The 22,106-nt window shown below is 38.0% G+C and overlaps 1 protein-coding gene across 3 annotated transcripts in view; it reads right to left on the bottom strand.

Annotated features, from left to right (window-relative positions):
* Positions 1-2,510: 2,510 nt before the first annotated feature.
* SH3YL1 (SH3 and SYLF domain containing 1) overlaps positions 2,511-22,106 on the bottom strand; it is a 46,492-nt gene continuing 26,896 nt past the window's right edge. For 2 of the 3 annotated variants that reach the window (XM_089894192.1, XM_022561468.3), the window contains 6 exons: positions 21,611-21,723; positions 20,389-20,517; positions 18,214-18,382; positions 17,518-17,596; positions 8,378-8,434; positions 2,511-3,461 (listed from right to left, as the gene is read on the bottom strand). In XM_089894192.1, coding sequence (XP_089750318.1) covers positions 3,271-3,461; positions 8,378-8,434; positions 17,518-17,596; positions 18,214-18,382; positions 20,389-20,517; positions 21,611-21,723 — 738 coding nt within the window. In that variant the 3' untranslated portion in view covers positions 2,511-3,270. Of the gene's footprint in view, positions 3,462-8,377; positions 8,435-17,517; positions 17,597-18,213; positions 18,383-20,388; positions 20,518-21,610; positions 21,724-22,106 lie in introns of those variants that run through there. The other variant, XR_016387428.1, reaches the window with a different exon arrangement.

The raw sequence follows: 22,106 nt of genomic DNA, 5'->3' as shown, positions 1-22,106 counted from the left end.
CCCTGTCTTTTAATTCCTTGAATGTATACATCATAAATTATGATAATCCCATTGCAAATGAGTGCATTCACTGTATAATTTTTATAAGTTTAAAGGTTTAAATTTTCTAAGCTTGCAAGTATGCAAGACAATACCACATAGCGCTTAGGGACACATACATATGTAATAAAAGTGTAAAGAAATATATGGAATTAATAAACAGCTAATTCAGGATGATGATTACCTTTGAGTCAGAAAGGGAGGGAGATTGGGAAGAGTGTTTTATTTCTTGCTGGGCGATGATAATGCGAGTCTTCATTTCTTTTTCCATGTCTTATGAATTACGTTATAAAAAAGTCAACACATGTTTGTACAAAATGTAAGTCTATAAGAACACAAAGCAGGATAAAAATCTGGAGCATAAGGATCATTTGGCTGCTGTGTGGAAGCAAGGAATCAAAACTGGAAGCCGTGACAATAGTCTAGGGTTAGAGTTAAATTCAGAACACTCTACTGTTGTAATCGTGGTGGTGGTTAAATCACTTATAAATCTAGTGTGAAGGTTAAATAACAAAGCATTAAAATAACTATAATTACAAGAACTTGTTGATGTACACACAGGTAAAAGAGATAAATTGTAACATTAAAAACATAAAATGAAAAAAAAAACATAAAATGGAGGGGGGGAGAGTAAAAATGCAGAGCTTTAATATGTGTGCTAAGTTGTTATCAACCTAAAACAGACTGTTATAAATATGTTTTATGTAATCCCTCATGGTAACCCCAAAGCAAAAATCTACAGTAGATACACAAAAGATGAAGAGAAAGGAATCTAAGCATACCACTACAGAAAAGTATCAAATCACAAAGAATGAGTGCAAGAGGGGAATATAGGAAAAAAGGAATCACAAAACCACCAGAAAACAATGAAGAAAGTGGCAATAGTAAGTCCGTACCTATCAATTATTACTTTAAGTGTAAATAGACTAAATTCTCTAATCAAAAGACATAGACTGTCTGAATGGATTAAAAAAAAAAAGACTCAACTATATGCTGCCTACAAGAGACTCACTTCAGCTTTAAGGACACATGCAGACTAAAAGTGAAGGGATGGAAAAAGATATTCCACAAAAATGGAAACCAAAAGAAAGCAGGGGTAGCTATACTTATATCAGAAAAAATAGACTTTAAGCCAAATACTGTCATAAGAACAAAGAATGTCATTATATACTGATAAAGTGGTCAATTCGACAAGAGGCAATGACATTTGTAATTATTTATGTGCCCAACATAGGAGCACCTAAATATATAAAGCCAAGTATTAATAGACCTAAAAGCAGAAATAGACAGCAATACAATAATAGTGGGGTACTTTGATACCCCACTTTCACCAATAGATAGATCATCCAGACAGAAAATCAATAAAGAAACATTGTCTTTAAATAACATGTTAGACCAATAGCAGCAGAATACACATTCTTCTCAAGTGCACATGGAACATTCTCCAGGATAGAGCCTATGTTAGGTGCAAAACAGGTCTTTATAAATTTAATGTTGAAATCACATCAAGCATCTTTTCTGACCACAGTGATATGAAACTAGAAATCTACTATAAGAAGAAAACTGGAAAATTCACAAATATGTGGATATTAAACAACATGCTCATATATGGCCAGCCCACAGATAACATCATACTCAATGGTGAAAATGTGAAAACTTTCCCTCCAAGATCAGGATGTCCACTGTCACCACTTCTATTCAGCATAGTACTGGAAGCCCTAGCCAGAGCAATTAGGCAAGAAAAATAAATGAAAAGCATACAAATTGGAAAGGAAGAAGTAAGGTATCTCTGTTTGCAGATGGCATGTTATTATATGTAGAAAACCCTAAGTGTCCATCAACGGATGAATGGACAAAGAAAATGTGGCATATATAAATAAAAGCAGAAAATCCTGGAATTTGCGACAATATGGATGGAACTTGAGGGTATTATGCTAAGTGAAATAAATCAGTCAGAGAAAGACAAATACTGTACGATCTCATATGGGAAGCTAAAAAAGCCAAACTCCTAGAAACAGAGAGTTGATTGGTGGTTACCAGGGGTCAGGAGGTGGGGGAAATTAAGAGATGTTGGTCAAAGAATACAAACTTACAGTTTCTAAGACGAATATGTTCTGGGGATCTAGTGTACAGCACGGTGACTATGGTTGATGATATTGCATCGTACAATTGAAATTTGCTGAGAGAGTAGAACTTAAGTGTTCTCACACCCACAAAAAAGTAAATATGTGAGAAGATGGATGTGTTAATTAACTAAGTGGGGATCCTTTCACAATGCATATGTATTTCAAATCAAAGCATCATATTGCACCCTTTAAATATTGTACAGCTTTGTCAATTATATATTAATCAAGCTGAAAAAAAGAGGTCAGTAGCATAGTCATGGAGGTGGGTTTTAACATCCAGACCAACCACAGACCTCTGGTTACTTTACCAAAAGAAAATAAGAAAAACAAAATCAAGACATTAACTTCGCATTTTAAAAACATTTATTTAGGGACAATGGAACCATATCAACATAACTTTATTTTACTGCTACCAATGAACAAGCGTAACCTCATAAAGAAGGAAAGTTAACAGATGTCATCATTTTTTTAATGCATAGGGGTTGAATTTCTTTGTCATAGCGTGTTTCTTACATATAATTTTTGAATGTATAGAGATAATTTTTAAGGATTAATATTCTAGTTAATATTCTAGTTAATACCTACAACTCTAAGTATTACTTAATACACTATTTAAGCTGATTTATTCTTTTCTATTCACTTTGCAAATATATAAATTGGTATTCATGCCCCTATCCTTAAGATTCTCCAGATAAAATAGACTCTCCAGATAAAATAGTCATCATATACCTAGCCAAATCAAATGTTTAGTGATGTTTGAAAATGAAGTCATCATATACCTAGCCAAATCAAATGTTTAGTGATGTTTGAAAATGAACACAAAAGAAATGTGACCATATAAATTGGAGGATATTAAACTATTAAATCGTATATGTGATAAAAATCAGTGGAAAGTATTTAAAGATATGTAACTATATCTATCTATCTCTCTCTCTATATATATACCTATATATATAAACAAAATCTTTTACATACTGGATAAAAGTTTACAGAATAAACAGAAGTGTTTTTAAACTTATACTAAACATTGTTTAACTGAATAGTAAATCCTGCCAATGTAGTAATAATTTTTTTGTAATTCTCAAAGAAGAAAATAATATAAACTTTAATTCATGGTAACATAGTTGGCTGGAAAAATGCCAGTTTGACCTCGAAGGTTTCCTTCCCACCAATCAAAATGTGAATCTGTTTTTGATATAACTGTGATTCTGTCTCCAGCTTGAAAATTCAAATCTCCTGGCTGTTGTCCTTCAAAAGAATATAGTGCTGTCACTTCAATAGGTTGGTTCAAATTGCCTAAAACAAGAAAAAAGTATTTATTCACATTTTTATGAGAAAAACTGGAAGTATGTGTAGGTAAGATATAAATTAACAACTCAGGGCTTGGTATTCTGATGTTGGAGGCCAGCAGAACTCACAGCACATGGTCTGCGTGATTTTCATCACTTTATTAAACTTACGCTTTTCTTCTTTGTAAAGAGCAAATATTTGGTAATAACATTTCCTAAATCCACACAAGTCAAACTGTATATTGCTATGTACTTAAATATGTGTTTGGCAAATATTTGTGGTTATAATTGTTTAAATTTAGACTAAACTAAAAGATAATATTATTGTTTTTCCAATTTTAATAGAATAGTCATGGTAGCGTCAATGAATTACAGCTATTAGATAAAAGCTGATATTTATGCACTTGACTGTATCATAAAAGATTCAATTTAAAAACCGTGCTCTGTGGTCATTGACAATGAGGATTCCAGCTTGGATGCATTTGCTGATTCATCAGTAGACACTTCTTTTCCCCAGGCTTTTACGGCTATTTTCATTTCTGTACTTACTTGATCCTTTCTCTCAAAAGAGAGATGAAATTCAAATTAGCACATCAAGAAGCATGTCTACATATATTTAACCAGAACTTCAACCCATATTGGGAAAAAAATACCTTGAGAATTGAGTGGGTAACATGAGTAAAAGACATTAAATATTACAAACTGTATAGCATCATAATAAATATAAAGAAACAGATACTTTCTGGGGACTCAGCTACATGGAATTTGGCATTTCCAAGTTTTGTATAATTTTGTGCAATTAGATGCTTGTTAAATGCATCTCAGTACAGTTGTACTGAAAATATAAATAACCAAATTCTAAGTCCAGTTACTTATTTGAGCCTATAATACTATAATAAGAAAAAATAAAGTGACCTTGGACTATTAGTAAGAAATGAAAATGGTCAACACTCTAGTTAAACTACATTTACTGAAGCACTGAATGTGTATCTCACACAAGATGGTGCCAGAGTTCTTTCAATAAAGCGTGTGCCATGTAGCTGAGTTCTCCTAAAGAAATAGCTTTAATAATAACTAATATAATTATATTAGTGGTATTACTGGTACAGTTTTTTTCTATAAAATAGAAAAGTTCTGTATATTTTTATATTTTATACTGTATTTACTTTTAACCTGTTAATTTTAAGAAATAAGATTAGAAGTGTGTCATTAAAAGAATAAAATTTTGATATAGTCTGGATAAAATCAAACCCAGTTAAATGACTACTAACACATATGAATGAACAGTCATTACTATGTACTTTGAAAAGTAGCTATAATACTACATTGAGATGGGACGTGCAGAAATGCCATGCCTCATTGTGATTAGATCAGAAGAATGTAAGTTAATGTTAAAGAAAAAAGTCATTCTGAAAACTCTTTTCCTATATCAATAATTACATTTATGACCTCCATATATAAAGCTCAATCTCAATTAACTGAACTTAATTAATGAAAAAAACCCTCGAGTAACTCCTCCCCCCTCTTGTCTCCCAGACATTTCGGATAATAGAAAGAAGCACGTAAAAAGAGAGTGCTTGTGAATATCAGGGAATGTTCTGGAAGCCATAGCCACCTTAGCTGCCATACATGTACACATTTGTAGCACTGATTACAAAATCAGAGATGCATAGGAACGGTGATCAACATGATAACAGGTGTCATTCAGTGTGGCTATGATAAGAGCAGCTCCTGTAGCCCGAGCCGGACACTGGGATGAACATCCTCGTGCCTCACTTCCTAGGAGGCAGCTCCCGCATCCCCACTTCACAGAATATGAACCTGAGACTTGCAGATGTTAAGTGATTTGCCCAAGGCGGGGAGATCTGAATCTCGGAAGTCTGTCTCCAGGCAATCTTAATCACTATAGAGATTATACCCCAGGGTCCTCAGCAACCATATGAGTTTTAAATTGCATTCAACAGACTGAACTTAGATTCATCAGTGCATTGTACTTTTGTTAGGAAGACTTTCAAGGAGAACTAGTATATTTTCCTGCATCACTGAGTTATCCAGACTGTACAAATAATAAGAACATCCGATGCTGAGGACCCCTGGTAATCACTGATAACTGAATTTGTTTTTAGCAGTTTTAGAAATATATTTTATGATGAATAAGTTAGAGGAAGAAAGATATTATGACCTAAAGAAAAGACAGAGGGGATCACAGACTTGGCTCAATCCCTGCCCCCCGACCAGGGGTTGCCATTGCCTCTGAATTGCGGTTTCCAAATAAGATAATGGGAAAGGTGGGTATAAGGGCAAAGCAGATGGTTCTGAGTTGCAGCAGAGGACAAGGCGGTGCTGCTGGGTTTGAGGAGGTCAACAGTCAACGTTCCTCTTCCCACCCGAGTTTCGAACAGAGGTGAGGCAGAGAGGGAGGTGTCGTGGCTGGTAGAGCTAGTGAAGAGTGTGGCTAAGACAGGCAGACAGAGGGGTGCCAGATGCCTCAGCCAACTCACCAGTCAGGCAAATCCCTCTACCTCCTGGCAGGAGTGTAGGAGAGTCGGGAGTTGAAGGGTCGTTGGCAAAGTTCATTCACATGAAAACGAAGGAGTGAGCCCGGCCGAGTAAGGGCAGGTGCTCCCAGGACGGACCAGTTCACAGGCCAGTGCCATGCCCTGCTGTTAGCTTGTTCTTCAATAAGCTCAAAATGACTTAAAGTTCCTCTTTACTGTAAATATTTGTGATAATTTCCATAAGGAGAAGTTTAATGCCCACAAAATACTTCATTAGGAAAGGTGAGCCAAGGAGATGTGTTCTTCCAGGAAGGGAGACCACCCTGGAAACCATGGACGCAAAGCCCACTGGGTCACTATAGCAGCCAGCGTTCACAGACGCCTTCCTTCTGAGCAGTATATGCCTTCAAGTTTTATATTCCTGCACTCAAAAGAATCTGGAGGATCTCTGAAGCAATTGACCATTTTCATCAAAATATTCAAGTTTAATTCAAATAGAGGTCATTTTTCTCTCCCAAATCAGGGCTACGCTTAACAGGAAACAGATTACAATGCTTTGGTGACTGGCAGCTGCCCTGAGGCTCATAATTAGCAAGTCTGCCTCCGCGGGATGCTGCTATTTCACTTCTCAGCAGAGCCTGACGTAACCCATGTGCAGCCGACACATCTGGCCCAAGAAATGACTCAGAAGAATCTCAGCCTTGGGAAGGTCCCCTTCAAGGAGCAACCAGAAATAAGAGAACACAGCGATGTTTTGCTTCACATTTACTGCAGTGATGAGCCGGGTGGCTGACTTGATCCTAGTGCCACGTCCCTCCAGGCTACGTGTGGCATCTATAACTTTGGTGACCATGTCCTCTGTAGGAGTGTAAGGGTCAATGGCGAGTGAGCCGGATGAGGCTACCAGGCGAGGCCACCAGACCAGCGGTTCTCAAAAGGCAAAGTCTGGGCCATTTGTGGTTGTCACACCCCCTGGGGAGGGGGTGCTACTGGCATCGAGTGGGCTTAGTGCATGGGTACTGCTGCAACCAGCACAGCACAGGACAGCCCCACAAGAGAGAGCCGTCCACTGTGCCCAAGTGTCACTGACAGTCATGGGGTGGATGAGAAGAGGATGATGGAGGCTGACCGAGGAGGTACAGACCTTCAGTTACAAAACACCCCAGTAAACAGGGCTGTGGACGCTCAAGGCTTGTTTCACCGAGAGGCCAGATGACTAGGTGGTTTGGAGCTTCCAAAGGGTGCAAAGCAAAAGTACGTACAATCTGGAGAATTATCGTTATGCCCGTGCAAAATTGCAGCTCGTCTGTGGGCATGGGACAGGCTGTGGGGAGCCAGATGTCCCGCTCAAATGGTTTTTCAACCCGAGCCTGAGGGCTGTGGGTTGTGACTTTTCCCTGCAAGGCTGATAGACCAGGTGTAAGGAAGTCCTTGGTAAGAATTTAACCGTTTCACACGGTAATGTAAAGTAAGATTTAGTTTTTAAATAGACTTTAAACCTTTCCTTACATTTTCTTCTTCAAAATCTCTTATAATTTGAGAAAGAACTAAAATAAATATTTATATTAACTTATTACGTACTGTTTATACCACTTAACTTGTCCTACCCCCAAATATAAAAGCAAAACCCAACCACCCACCCAACCATGGGAAGCAACATTGTGTTTGGATCACACAGCCAGTGAATGAGGGTATTGGCTGGAAGTCGGAGCCTCTGTCTCCTGAGCCCAGTTAGGGTTCTGTTTCTTATTATTAGACACTTTCCCTTATTGCTTTTTAAGAGATATTTCTAATATTTATTAGGCATCTATACTACAGGTACAGACTTTAGAGAAATCTGAGAAAAGGAACCCTACTTCCCAGAGTCACTTTGCCAAGGCCTTCTTGGGGGTGATCCACATTGGGGGGCGGGGGTGGACCACAGCCTTGGCTCAATTGTAGCTAATGTCCCTTATCCCTCAGGTCCCGATGGGCCCCCTTCCCCAAGCAAGTCCAGCCTGTCTGTTGACCTTATGAAGTTTAATCATTCTAACTGTGCAGAGCATGTTTTTTTTTTTTTTTTCAGTACACGGGCCTCTCACTGCTGTGGCCTCTCCCGCTGCGGAGCACAGGCTCCGGACGCGCAGGCTCAGCGGCCATGGCTCACGGGCCCAGCCGCTCCACGGCATGTGGGATCTTCCCGGACCAGGGCACGAACCCGTGTCCCCTGCATCAGCAGGCAGACTCTCAACCACTGCGCCACCAGGGAAGCCCCAGAGCATGTTTTAAATGAAGTGCTTCTCAAGATAACGTGGATATCCCATAAATCAAAGAAGCGGTGCTAAACAACTTCCCAGATATTTTTACAACCTGCCAGATTAATTCGGAAGTTTGTGATTATAAGATGGTTATGAATCATTTTTAAAACAGAGATATTTTTATTTACCAACTCTCTCCCGGTAGCTGGAAAGTTCAGGATAGAGATTATATTCATTTCTGTTACCTGAAAAAAAGTAAATAGATAAATAAAAGAGGGGGAACATTTAGAAAACTTATTAGTATATAGTATATAAAATACCCAAGAATGTCAAAGCTTGTTCTTGTTAAGCAAATATTTTAAATCACTCTGATAGAAATATCATTATTTTATCATCTTTAAATCAAGAGGAATACCTGAATATTCCTCAGGTATTCCTATTTTCTACCTGAAAATAGACCAAACGTAAGGCAGATGGTAAATGTCTGATATCCGTATGACCAGACGCACATAAACTACAACTCATGGCCTTGCAATTACACATTCGTGAAAAATACAGACAGCTCTTTTTCCAGAAAATACCTGAATAAGAAAATTTGTAATCCCCAAGCCAGTGATTTTCAGACGTTCTTGCTTGCTTAACATTAAAGTAATTTTTAAACAGCAAATATTCACTTGTATGTTTTTAAATTGATACCTAAAATTGTTAATTGTAAGCTTAAGGGTGTACTTTTTAGCATATTTCAATATCAATTACTTATAAACATTCATATCACTCCCTTTGTGGATAAAAGGATCTAAATATGATAACGATCTGAACCCATCAGCATTCGTTAAAGAAAATCAACAAGATGTTTTTCATTTTTAACCTTCAAATCGTATTTTCATTTAATTTGTCCCAAAGATTTTCTAGCAATGTATTAATATTGTACTTTATGTGTCTACAACACAAATTTGTACATAAATTTACTTTTAAAATTGTATTTTATGTAACACAATCATCTATTAAATAATTTCTTATAGATTGAGTTATCATAATAATTATTAGCACACATTGATCAAAACTTTAAATATAGTATGAATTTGTTAGTTTACTAAACAGGAAAGTAAAAGGTTATTTGAAATGCATCTCAGTAAGTGGACAAGACTTTAAAAATTAGTTCATATACACAGGATGACTATTATTTCTGATGACATAGTTTCAACATAAAATTGTATTTCAGTGTTCCTTTTTAAAGATATAGGTGTTAGGTGTTAAGAAAGCTGTTTGTTATAAAAACTAGAGAGGGCAAGAAAGAGATATTTTATAGGAATGTAACAGAATTTTTTTATGTCCCTTCTAAGATAGAGGTAAAAAAAAATCGCATAGTGATCTATCATCAAAACAATAGCAATAATAAAATATTACTTATGAAATAATAAACTATTACTATTATAATTTTTTATTTTGGTGATAAGTAGCTATGTGATTTTTAAAATAATATATAATGATAATATTAATTACTATTCTTATTATAAATTAAGATAACAGTGCCATTAGGTCTCTCTTTAGCTTTGTTGAAAGCAAAAAAAAAAGTAAATCACCTAATCTACAAAGTATTTACTGCTCATCAGACTTAACTAACTATACCAACATTAACATCCATATTTCACACTGGATCATTGTTCTTACATTTTGGGGACAATGTACTGTAGTATGGTTAAGATGGTTTGGGGTTTGCTTTTCTTATTCAAGTGTGAAAAAAAACTACTGTGAAAGGATAGAAGACAGAGAGGGTAACCTGCACGTCATGTTCTCACTTGGACTCTGGCTTTAAGAAAGAACACATGTGGAAACTGGTCATCTGTAAACTGTATCTCTTAAATTACCTATGCCCAGGTGCCCTTTCACAGTCTCTGTGTTCCCCCTAAGGACAGAGGTACACCACTTTGAAGGCCAGTGGCGTCGGAAGTTTATGAACAGAAAAATATATAAATAAGCATTGGCAAGGTGGGGAAGAGGGTACAAATATCAGAGAATCTATTTTTAACAACTGACTATAAACAAGAGATTTGGGGTTGGTGACCATATATAAGACAAAATATATGCAAATTAAGACTTTCTCAACTATTAAAATAAGCACTCTGAAATATAAATGGGAAAGTACATTCCATTCAACACAGCAAACCAAAATCACAAAGTATTTAGGAATAAATTTAACAAGAAAGGCACAGAAACTATGAAATCTTAGGAAAGACAAAATAATATCTCAACAAATGGAAAGCATAAAATAGGAAGATTATCATACAAATGCCAAGTTTATTACCTTATATATGTAATGTTATTGTAATTAATATCAAAAAATCACAGAATTCATGTAAGTACATAATATTACTTCAACTAGAATTGCATATTGGGGGTCGAGGGGAGTATTGGTAAAATGATCTTAAAGTATATGAAGAGTAAGTATCCAGTAACTGCAAGAATGAAACACTGCAAGAAAATTTAGGATACCATGAATGCAATCTTGTATAGGAGGGAAGTCCTTAACCATGACTAAAAAATACAAACCTATGAAAATAGGGGACAGATATATTTTTGCATAAAAATTAAAACTTTCATATAGTAAAATACATGAGAAATAAGATCAACAGACAAATGATACATGTAGAAAAAAAAAACTCATCCAAATGACAAAGCCCTTAATATACAAAGCATTACTACAAGTTGAAAATGCAACAAATATTCCAATAGCAAAAAATTAACCAATGAAACAAAGAGACTTTTCAGACAAGATTAAATTCCAAACACCAGCAATAGTATGAAAAAGTATTTAAATCACTAATAGGGACAAAAACAATCCAATTAACAAGGAGATATAACCAACCCTCAGACTCGTAAACACTTCAAGACACTCCAACACTAACAGTGATGAGGAATGAATATGGTGAGGAATGTTACGGTGTGGCGTGTACATAGCAGGGAGTGTAGGTATATGATGGGCGCGTACATAGCAGGGAGTGTAGGTATATGATGGGGGTGCACATGGTGGGGAGTGCATATGGTGGGGAATGGCTAATGAGACTCTGCAGTAGTAAAAACTTTTAAAAAGCAATCTACTAAATCTGTTAAAAATTTAAAAATATATCCTTTGACCTGTCATGTCCGTTCCTGGTAATTATCTTTTTAAAAGTGCCAATGTTGTAGACAACTTAACTTTAAAAGCTATTAATTGTGGCATTGCTCAGCATGGGAAAAAAACTGAAAGTTAATATCTATCAGTAAGAGAGTGGCTGAATAAAATATGTACATCTACACGATGGAATGTTAAATAGCCTTTAAAAAGAATTAATTAGAGTTGTATCAGTTGATTCAGGGATTTCCATGAGGTGTTGTTGAGCAAAAGGAACAAATAAAACCCACAAACAAACAAGCTATAGTAAAGCATAAATAATAAGACAGCATTTTTGTGAGACAACAGCAAAATATTCTGCCTATGCGTATCTACGTGTTTGCACATGTGCCCACGTGTCGGAATATAGAAACATGGAGAAAAATATCACTCCTGTTGTTCACATGGGTGTGCTGGGATGAGTATGGAAGAGGGTGCCGTGCAAGTTAAGACAGAAGAAATGGGAAAAAGAGAATGAGTCCTAAAAGAAAAAGAAAAACTATGCTTTCAAAAACCATATTTATGAACCACGTATATACTTATATAAAATTATATATGTGAGGATATATAAAAAATTAAAAATTAAGATTTCATTTTTTAATAAAGAACTTAGGAATAGGTCATGTTTAAAATAAAAGGTTGAAAATAGATACTAGTTTAAAATTTTCCTTTTATTGAATAAAAAATGGGTGTTCGCAACTGGGAATGATACACTGCATGAGAAAAGGTGATGCGCGTGTGAAAAAAATAGGAATCGAGCAACAAATAATGCAGCTAAAAAGTCAAGGGAGAAGGAGAGTAATCACAAGGACATATAGTGAATAGAGTTGAGTTTGCAGAAACGTGCACAGGCAAGAAGGTGAGCTGGCAAGGACACTGCGAAAAATAGGGAGAGCAGCCCCTGCCGACACAGATCGACAGATCAGAAGACACGAGATCACTGTGGGAAACAGACAAGCCAAGGCTGGCTAGGGTAGGGGATCCAGTGACCAAAGATGATGGTGAGATTTTAAAATACATGCTCAGGAAGAATATGCAAGAGAAACAAATCTTCCAAGATTTTTCCATTGTCAGGTGAGAGGAGCTTCTTGGGATAAGGTAAGTAGCTTTTTAATCTACGCTGACAAGGATTGATATTGAGGATGAACAGGATTTTTATGTCAGCATGATACAGATACCTATTCTCTTAGCAAGGAAATTTTAGAAACACTATGTATTTTTTTTTTTTTCGGTACGCGGGCCTCTCACTGCTGTGGCTTCTCCCGTTGCGGAGCACAGGCTCCAGACGTGCAGGCTCAGCGGCCATGGCTCACGGGCCCAGCCGCTCCGCGGCATGTGGGATCTTCCCGGACCGGGGCACGAACCCGTGTCCCCTGCATCGGCAGGAGGGCTCTCAACCACTGCGCCACCGGGGAAGCCCAACACTATGTATTTTAAAGTATACAGATGGGTCAAATTTTATGTAATACTCAGATCTAAAACATCAATAAAAATAGATTCAACACTCTCACATCTTGCTACTGAAAATAAGAGTGTAAACAAATTAATCACCACAACATGAATGAAAAATAGACTATCCCATTTGATAGAAGAAAGCAGCATCCCAAGAGAATGGGATACAGAGTAAGTTGTTAGGGCGGGGGGCGGGGGTGGGTAATAAAGAAGAATAGGTCTCGTTCCTGAGGATCGTCCTGGAAGGGGTGAATTTAAGCTAAAGGCACAGCCAGGAATCAATATAAGGGCTATGAGTCATGTTTCACGCCCAATTCTCAACTGTACTTCCTTCCAGCATGAAGACTGGGCAAATGGATACAGAGCACGGAGGGGGAGGGGCAGAACGGGCTTCGTGCCCTCGGCAGCGCTTTGACACTTACAGTCCCCTCCTCCCAGAACTTATCATACGCTGTTGACCTTTGAATAACATGGGTTTGGACTGTGTGGGTCCTCTTATACGTGGTTTTTTTCCGATAAATACATTGGAAAATTTGTCTGAGATTTGCCACAATTTGAAAAAACTCACAGATGAAATGCACAACCTAGAAATATCAAAAGAATTAAGAAAAAGTTAGGTGTGTCATGAATGCATGGAATTTATGTAGATACTAGTCTATTTTATCATTTGCTATGATAAAATATACCCAAATCTTTTACTAAAAGTTAAAATTATCAAAACTTATGGACACACACACTTATAGGCCACACATGGCACTATTTGCAGTGGAGAGAAATGTAAGCAAATGTAAGGCTGCAGTATTAAATCATAAGTGCATAAATGAACATACTTATTGTGCATACATAAATGTACACACTGCACTACAGTAATAGTGCAGCACCTCCTGTTGCTATAGCACTACGGTGAGCTGAGTGTTGCAAGCAATCATCTCCACATGAGGAGCAATCTCTCCAGTAAACTGTGTATCACTGCAATAAGTTCTCTTTCATGGTTCTGGCGTATTTTCCATTGTATTTAGTATGATGCCGTAAACCTTGAATAACACCATGGGACCCATACAAAGGGCCACTAGTGGTCCTGGAAGTGCTTCCAAGAAGCAGAGAAAAGTCATTACAAGCAAAAGCTGAACTGCTTGATGTATACTGTAAATCGAGGTCTGCAGCTGCAGCTCCCCACTATTCCAACATAAATAAATTCAGTGTAAGAACCGCTGTAAAAAATGAAAAGGAGGGACTTCCCTGGCAGTCCAGTGGTTAAGACTTCACCTTCCAATGCAGGGGTTGCGGGTTGGATCCCTGGTTGGAGAGCTAAGATACCACATGCCTCGTGGCCAAAAAACCAAAACATAAAGCAGAAACAATATTGTAACAAATTCAATAAAGACTTTAAAAATGGTCCACATCAAAAAAAAAATTCTTTTAAAAGAAAAGGAAATTCATGAAGCTGTTGCTGCAGCTACACCGACAGGCACATAAACCTTTTGCATCTTTGGTGAAATATCTTTTTATCTTGTATTAAAAATGCAGTTTTTATGTGGGTGCAGGATTGCTATCGACTCTAATATGATTTGAGAACAAGCAAAGTAATTATATGAGAGCTTAAAGCAAAAAGAAGGTGAAGGATCTAAAGGTGGAGAATTAAATACCAGCAAAGGCTGGCTTGATAATTTTAGTAAATTATCTGCTTAAATACTGTCAAGATAACAGGAGAAGCACCTTCTGCTGACCAAGAGGCAGCAGACAAGTTCCCAGATGCCATTAAGAAAATCACTGAGGAGATAGGACGCCTGCCTGAACAGGTTTTTAATGCAGATGAAACGACCCTATTGTGGGAAAGAAAAATGCAACCAAGGACATTTATTAGGAAGGAAGAAAAGCGAGCATCAGGATTTAAGGCAGGAAGGGATAGACCAACTCTGCTCCTTTGTGCACAGGCAGTGGAGTTTATGATCAGGACTGCCCTCATCTACAGAACTGCTAAACCCCAAACCTGGAAGGGAAAAGATAAACGCAAGCTGCCCATCTTTTGGTTGTACAGAAACAAGGCCTGGATCGTGAGAATCCTTTTGCTGGATTGGTCCCTGAAATCAGGAAGTGCCTTGCCAGTAAGGGACTGCCTTTTAAATTCTTTTGATATTGGACAATGCCCCTGGCCCCCCAGAGCCCCGTGAGTTCAACTCCATGAGTAGACCACCAAGTTGTGTACTTGGCCTCAAACACAACGTCTGTATTTCCAGCCTCTAGATGAGGGGATCATCAAGACCTTTAAAGGCCCTCATCACACATGGTACTCTACGGAAAGAACTGTTGATGCTATGGAAGAAAACGCCTATAGAGAGAACATTAGCAAAGTCCGGAAGGATTACGCCACCGGAGATGCTATTGCTTATAGGAAAAGTCATGAAAGCCATCAAGCCTGAAACAATAAACTTCTGCTGGAGAAAACTGTTCCAGATGTCATGCATGACTTCAGAGGATTTACAACAGAGCCAATCAAGGAAATCATGAAATAGATCGTAGATATGGCCAAGGAGATGGGGGCGGGGGGTTGCTGTGAAGGGTTTCAAGATACAGATCTTGGAGAATTTCAAAAGCTAATAGACGCCACACTGGAGGAATTAACAAAAGATGACTAGATGGAGATGAGAGCTTCTGAACCAGTGCCAGACGATGAGGAAGAAGACGTAGAAGCAGTGCCAGAAACAAACTGACATCAGACAATCCGGAAGAGGGTTCTGATTATTCAAGACTGCTTTTAACTTGTAGGATATGGGCACTGAAAGTAAAGCAAACAGTGGAAGGAGGACTGGGATCCTATAGACCCACTTTTAGAGAAATGAAAAAGCACAACAGTCAGAAATTACGATGTATTTCCATGGAGTTACACTGAGTGTGCCTGCCTCCCCTGTTTCCCCCTCCCCCGCCCCTCCCCCACCTCTGCCACCCCTGACTCGAGCCCTCCCCCACCCCAGCCTGCTCAACACGCACAGGAGGAGGATGAAGACCTTTATGAGGATCCACCTCCACTCAATGGACAGTAAATAACCAGCATGCTGTTCGGTTAATAAACTTTTCTGCGGTGTACGTGTGAATGTCCGCATGTGAAAATCTAATAATTGTATGGGACGTCTTTGTGTTATCACCATCATCGCCTAAGTGTTCATCGTGCGGAACATCCTGGGCAAGACTTGTATAGAAGTGGATAGCCTATTCTCACACAGGCAGAAGGTGAGTGATATTTAATACAAAATTAATAATGTGTTAGTTTTCTTACTGTTTTATAACTTGGCTTTCAAAGAATTACATTGCTGTACCGTATGTCCCTCTCTCTCTCTCTCATAATTGGAGAAACTATCAGTCTTCATCGCATGTAAGTGGTTTTTAAAAAATGTAACAATGTTTCTAATACTGTATTATCAGTATGGCTGTAATACTGTGTGCCATCCAAATTTCATAACTTCTCACTCATTAGAGTACAGGCTAGGCTACCGTGAAGCAGTTCTCACTCATTAGCGTACAGGCTAGGCTACCGTGAAGCAGTCATATTGCTGCTTCTTTTTCATCAATGCATGAATCATTATACCTGTAAAAACAAATTTCTTTTTCTATTATCTTTTCACTTTTTATGTCTAGTGTTAGTAATACATGTAACATTTACAGTTTTTTGTATCATATGAGACAATATTGATGTACGTACTGACAGACAATTCATCTTGTAAACAGACAATGTAAACTTATGGTATAAATAAATACAGTAAAGTACGATCAATGTATTTTCTTTTCCTTATGATTTTCTTAATAATATTTTTTCTAGCTTACTTTATATAAGAATATAGTATGTAACACATATAACATACAAAATACGTGTTAATCAACTGTTCATGTTACCAGTAAGCCTTCCAGTCAGCAATGGGCTATTTGGGGAAGTCATAAGTTATATATGGATTTTTGACTGCATGAGGGGTTGGTGTCCCTAACCTCTGCATTATTCAAGGGTCAACTGTACTTCCTTCCAGTAATGGCAGTTACTTTTCCACCTGTGATATCTCTGCTGCTAGAAGGAAAGTTCTTTAAAGGCAAGAGGTAAGTTAGATTCATCACTGTGCTCTCAAAAGCCACAGTCCAAAGCCACTTGCAGAACAGTTAATTATTACATGAAACATTGCCTACTTTAATATATTGCTATTTACTGGTAACCTCTATACATGAAAAGCAGAATTCCAAGAGTGACTGTCATAAAAATGAGTGATGGAAAGAGGTGTAAAGGCCAAAAGCCTGGTGCTTTATGAATTTATCCTATTTTAAAACCACCTTATGAAACCCTGAGCTCCCAAGAATGTATGGTCAAATTAATATTCAGAAATATAAATCTATGTGTATATGAGAAAAATAGGCTTATTTTGTTTCCATTTCAAATTAGCAGAATAATAGTCTTTGGAAGAAATGACAAAAAAAGAAAAACTTTAAAGATAAATCACTTTGTGAATTGGAAAAAGCATTTTCTGAATGAGAATAGACATTTTCACAAATTACAGGAATGAGAATTTGCCTTGTGTGTTTAGAAGAGACCGAGCATTTGTTTTTCTCTCTTTAATACTCATTAGTTCTTCTATTTGACACTAAAGTAATGACTTTAGATCTATCATTAAATGTAGCTTGATTTCTTAATAATATTTCACGATTACTTAATTATAAATGTATTTGAATTGCAACACAAATATTTACTTTGAGAGCCAGAATTCAGCTGTACTTGTGCAGACGATTGCTGTGGTCTTGACAATGGTTTTGAAGGCAATTCTTTAGCCTGGGAGGAAAGACAACAAAAAAAAATGCATGAGATTTTAAAACTCTGTTTTTACTTAGGAGCATATAAGGCTTCCCCCCCCGCCCCCAGTGGGTGTACACGGCAAACGTTATCCTATGCACTCATTAACAGAGCACACGTACTGCTCTGGGCCACATCTGGTTGAACTGGACAACACGCGGGTGACGGCTGGGGGCGCGCTTCTATAACCGGAAGCTTCCCTCATCCTGGCACCTTTGACACCGCGCAGGTGGAGCAGAGCGATGCGCTGACCAGGAAAGGGCCACGCGGCTCCGAAAGATGCGGAACTAGATGAACGAGGCGCACAAAACCCTCTGCACGTCAAGGCCCCTGGCTAGCGGCAGTTATTAGTATTATTAATTAATATTATAAAGTTCTATCCTTGCAGAAATGCAATCACGGAGAACCATGTTTCTTCCTGAAATTTGCATAGATGACTGTCATGGTTTTATGACATTTTCACAAGAACTTTATGTTAATGAAATTAAAAGGGAAGTGTAGTAGGTTATTAGAAACCTGATATCAAGGATAGAATGTTCTATATAAAGAAATTTTCTGTGGCTACTAAGAAAAATATAAAAACCAAGCATGATTACAGAAGCCTTCTTCCTCTCCCGTGCTGCTTTCCTTGCATTGATTCGTTGTCCTTCACTTTCATACTTTTCAGTAAAAGAATCAAGAATTTCATAAAGATCTTCTGCTTCAGCAGGCCGTGGTATATCTCCAAATAAAATGTCATAAGCTCGAATGTCTTGACAATAAAATCTAATAAGAAATATATTAAGAACATTTCTTTTGCAGACATAGATCTTTTCTAGAGTTAAATGTAGGACACACAACTGTGTATGTGTGTGTGATTTACTCACATATAGCACTTCATAGATACTACTTTTCAAACACAAACTACAAGCCATAACCCATGTTAAAGCCTCTAAATTCACCTCTCCAAGCTCACCTCTAGAGGCAATCACCATAAATGGTCTGATATTTGTATCCTTTTCCCAATAATATAAAAGCACATCATATATACATACAAACATATATAGAATATTTATATACAAATGCATATAATAAACATATATTTATATAAACACGAATACACATATAATTGCAAGCACATACCTATACATCTTTATAGGTTTTTACTTTTTAAGTTTCTTATAAAAATGGTGCTAACATATAGCTTCCTTAAAACGTTTATTTGTATCAAAATTATGTAAGGATTTGCCTTGCATGTTTAGAAGCCCTGCAACTGATTAAGAAGTATATTTGTTTTAGTTTATCCAGGATTTAGGTGAACTTTAGTTGGAAAATCTTCCAAAGGCCTAGAATCACAAATTTCTAAAAGCATTCTTAACTTAAATTTCTCAAATTAATAAAACCAGAAGTAAAAACATTTCTCTTGACTTTACAAGATGGAGAAATTTAAGAATCCCCCCATTCCTCCTATTTTCTGGTTGTTGGGGTCTGCACTGAATGTTTCTGCATGTGCTGTGGGATTCTGGGTAAACGGGCACCGCAGACTTGGTACTCAGCTTCTCTCAAGTCTGCTGTAAGCGGCAGACGTGTGTCCACCACCAGCTGAGGCAGCCCTGTCAGGGTCATTATTAGTGGGATTCCTGCCAGGTTCTAGAATTAGTCCTCTCAGTCTTAGCTTTTTATCTTTTTCTGGGCAATTAGACATACTTTCGTGGAAATACAGAAGAGCAGTTTTGGGAAAAATTAGCCAGATGCCCGTTTAAAGTGGAAGTTCCTCGTCGCCTGTTAGGGTACTTCCAAATCTTGCATTTTTTAAATCAAAATTGGTCTCTATCTTATGGAAGAAAGACAAAGGCTGAGCCTAACAATAGGAAACCTCTCATGAGGAACGCTGCGCTTTGATGTTATGGAGACCGCTGCTTGCCTTCAGCCTCATGAGTCACCCTCTGCCAGCTTCACGCTCTCTTCTGCAGCTTCCTCGCCTCTCTCAGCCTGAACAGAATTAAAAAGAACTAGGGCGTTGCTCTGGATGAGGCTTTGGCTGAAGGCAGTGTTGTGGCTGGTTTGGTCTTCAATCCAAACCACTAAAACTTTCTCCGGAGCAGTAATAAGGCTGTTTCGCCTTCTTATCATCTGTGTGTTCACTGGAGGAGCACTTGTGATTTCCTTCAAGAACTTTTCCTTTGCACTCACAGCTCGGCTAACTGTTTGGCACAAGAGACCTAGCTTCCGGCCCATCCTGGCTTTGACGTGGCTTCCTCACTAAGCTTGGTCATTTCTGGCTCTTGATTTAAAGTAAGAGACGTGCAACTCTTCTTTTCACTTGAACACCTGGAGGTCTTTGTAGGTTATTAATTTCAATATTGTTGTGTCTAAGGGAATAGGGAGGCCTGAGGAGAGGGACAGAAACGTGGGGGCAGGGGGGGGTGGTGAGTGGAAACAGCCAGTCGGAGGAGCCATCAGAATACACACACGTTTACTGATTAGGTTCTCCATCCTATAGGGGTGCGGTTCCTGGTGCCCCACACAATAACCATAGTAACACCAAAGGTCACTGATCACAGATCACCATAGCCAATGTAGTAATAATGAAAAAGTCTGAAATATTGCAGGAATTACCGAAATGTGATGCAGAGACACAAAGTGAGCAAATGCCGTTGGAAAAATGGTGCCAACAGACTTGCCTGTACAAAGGTACTCTGTACACTCTTAAGAACTACATTAGTCTACAAAGTATTATTTTCTCATCGCACGTTCTTCAAATCAATTAAAATGATTTGCCTTGCACTTACTTTCGGTTAGTTTCTTTCCTCTCAATCAAACAGCTACCTTCTAAAGATATGCCAGCGAAGAGGCCTCTTGACTTGCAGTAAGTAAAGACAGCAGCCGAGCTTCTTAGGGAGACATCTCCTTCTAAATTCCTGCAAAACAGAAGGCTTTGCATCACAGAACTGTGAGCATGTTCACTTGAAGATGTCTGATGGGCACTGCGCTTCTAACCCAAAAGTTAGAAGTAACTGCTCTGCACTTACTTCAATCATTTTTTTGGGGGGGAAGAAATATTGTTTATTGAATATTTAATGAGGTCACATCCATAGGGCTTTCTCTTTTTATAAATTTTATTTTATTTATTTTTTATACAGCAGGTTCCTATTAGTCACCTATTTTATACATATTAGTATATATATGTCAATCCCAATCTCCCAGTTCATCACACCACCAACCCCATCCCCAGCTTCAATCATTTTACATATTTTACTTCCTGCTGGCCTAAGCTAGGTGTGTTCAGAGGGGTCTAGAGGACGGACAGTTCATGGCAAGTACACAGCAGGCCAGATGGTTGTAGCAGTGTGATGCACGTGGAGAACACACGTACAGCTGATACTTGCCCATATTGTCTTCCTTCCCTAAAACAGGGAAACACACCTCAAGAGTACAAGACTGTGGCTCTTTTTACAGTGAGTATTTTCATGGAACTTAGAAACATTTTTAAATGATTTTACTGAGTAGCTTCTATAAACAGTCTGGGTTTAAAATATTTAATTGCTCAATTAACTCAAGAATAGTTATTGATTAATAGAGAAGGAAAATACACTTTAAGTATTGTAAACATCACTCAAGTAAAACACTTCCATTTCAATTTTTCATAATTTAGTTTGAAAAAAAAACCTTTTTTTCCCTGATCAATGCCATCCTTTCTCAGTTAATTAAAATTGACTCGACCTGGCTCCTTCAAAGCTTAAAGGTGAATTTTATGTTGATTCCGGTAGATACAACAGCCTGCAGTTCTGAAATATTTAATTTCTTTTTGTGTGTTTTAGTTTCAGATTTTCTCATTTTATCACAATGGCTGTGTTTTGTATATTTCTTATTTGTAAGCAGCCTCAAACCCTCTGGGGCACATGTAAATCATAAATTTCTGTCATTTTAATTCGTTTCTCTTAATGAAAAACAATGTAGTTTTAAAGCCTTTACTATCCAAGAGCTGTTCAAATGGGATTTCAGCGTACTCACCTTCCCAAGGGCCCAACTGCCACAGTCAAATTCCCTCCAAGTGTTAGGTTACCACCTTTTGCAAAAGCTTCTACTGCTCTGTCATAATTCAAAATTATTACCAGATCCGATACCTGAAATGTAGACAGCCATTTATTTTAAAAATAATGTCTAAATATCATTTAAAATATATGTTTACTAAAACTCAAGATACGATATGTAATGTAGCAAGAATTTCAATGTAGCCAAAGAAAGTATGAAAGCAGAGCCGTGCTGTATTTTCAGCTGCGGATGTGAGCCGCTAACCTCCCCGCCGGTAATCAGAGCGCAGGCCTCCGGGCACTCACTGTGCATCGAGCACGTGGTGTGAGGTCTCCAGGCATCGACTTCTTCTCAGCAGCCTCGCGGGTTAGTGAGGCTGAGTGACGTGTCCTAGTGACACGTGAACAGGTCACACACAGGTTGGAAGGTCCGGGGGCCCGAGTCTGGTCCCCACCGGCACCCCCGCAGGGCCACG

Source organism: Delphinapterus leucas, chromosome 13 (genome assembly GCF_059928025.1).
Source record: "Delphinapterus leucas isolate spDelLeu-1000000601 "Yukka" chromosome 13, BTC_Dleu_Yukka2, whole genome shotgun sequence".
In the NCBI taxonomy this organism is placed as follows: Eukaryota; Metazoa; Chordata; class Mammalia; order Artiodactyla; family Monodontidae; genus Delphinapterus; species Delphinapterus leucas.
Note: the sequence above shows the minus strand (reverse complement) of the source record. Positions and strands in the feature narration are given on the sequence as shown.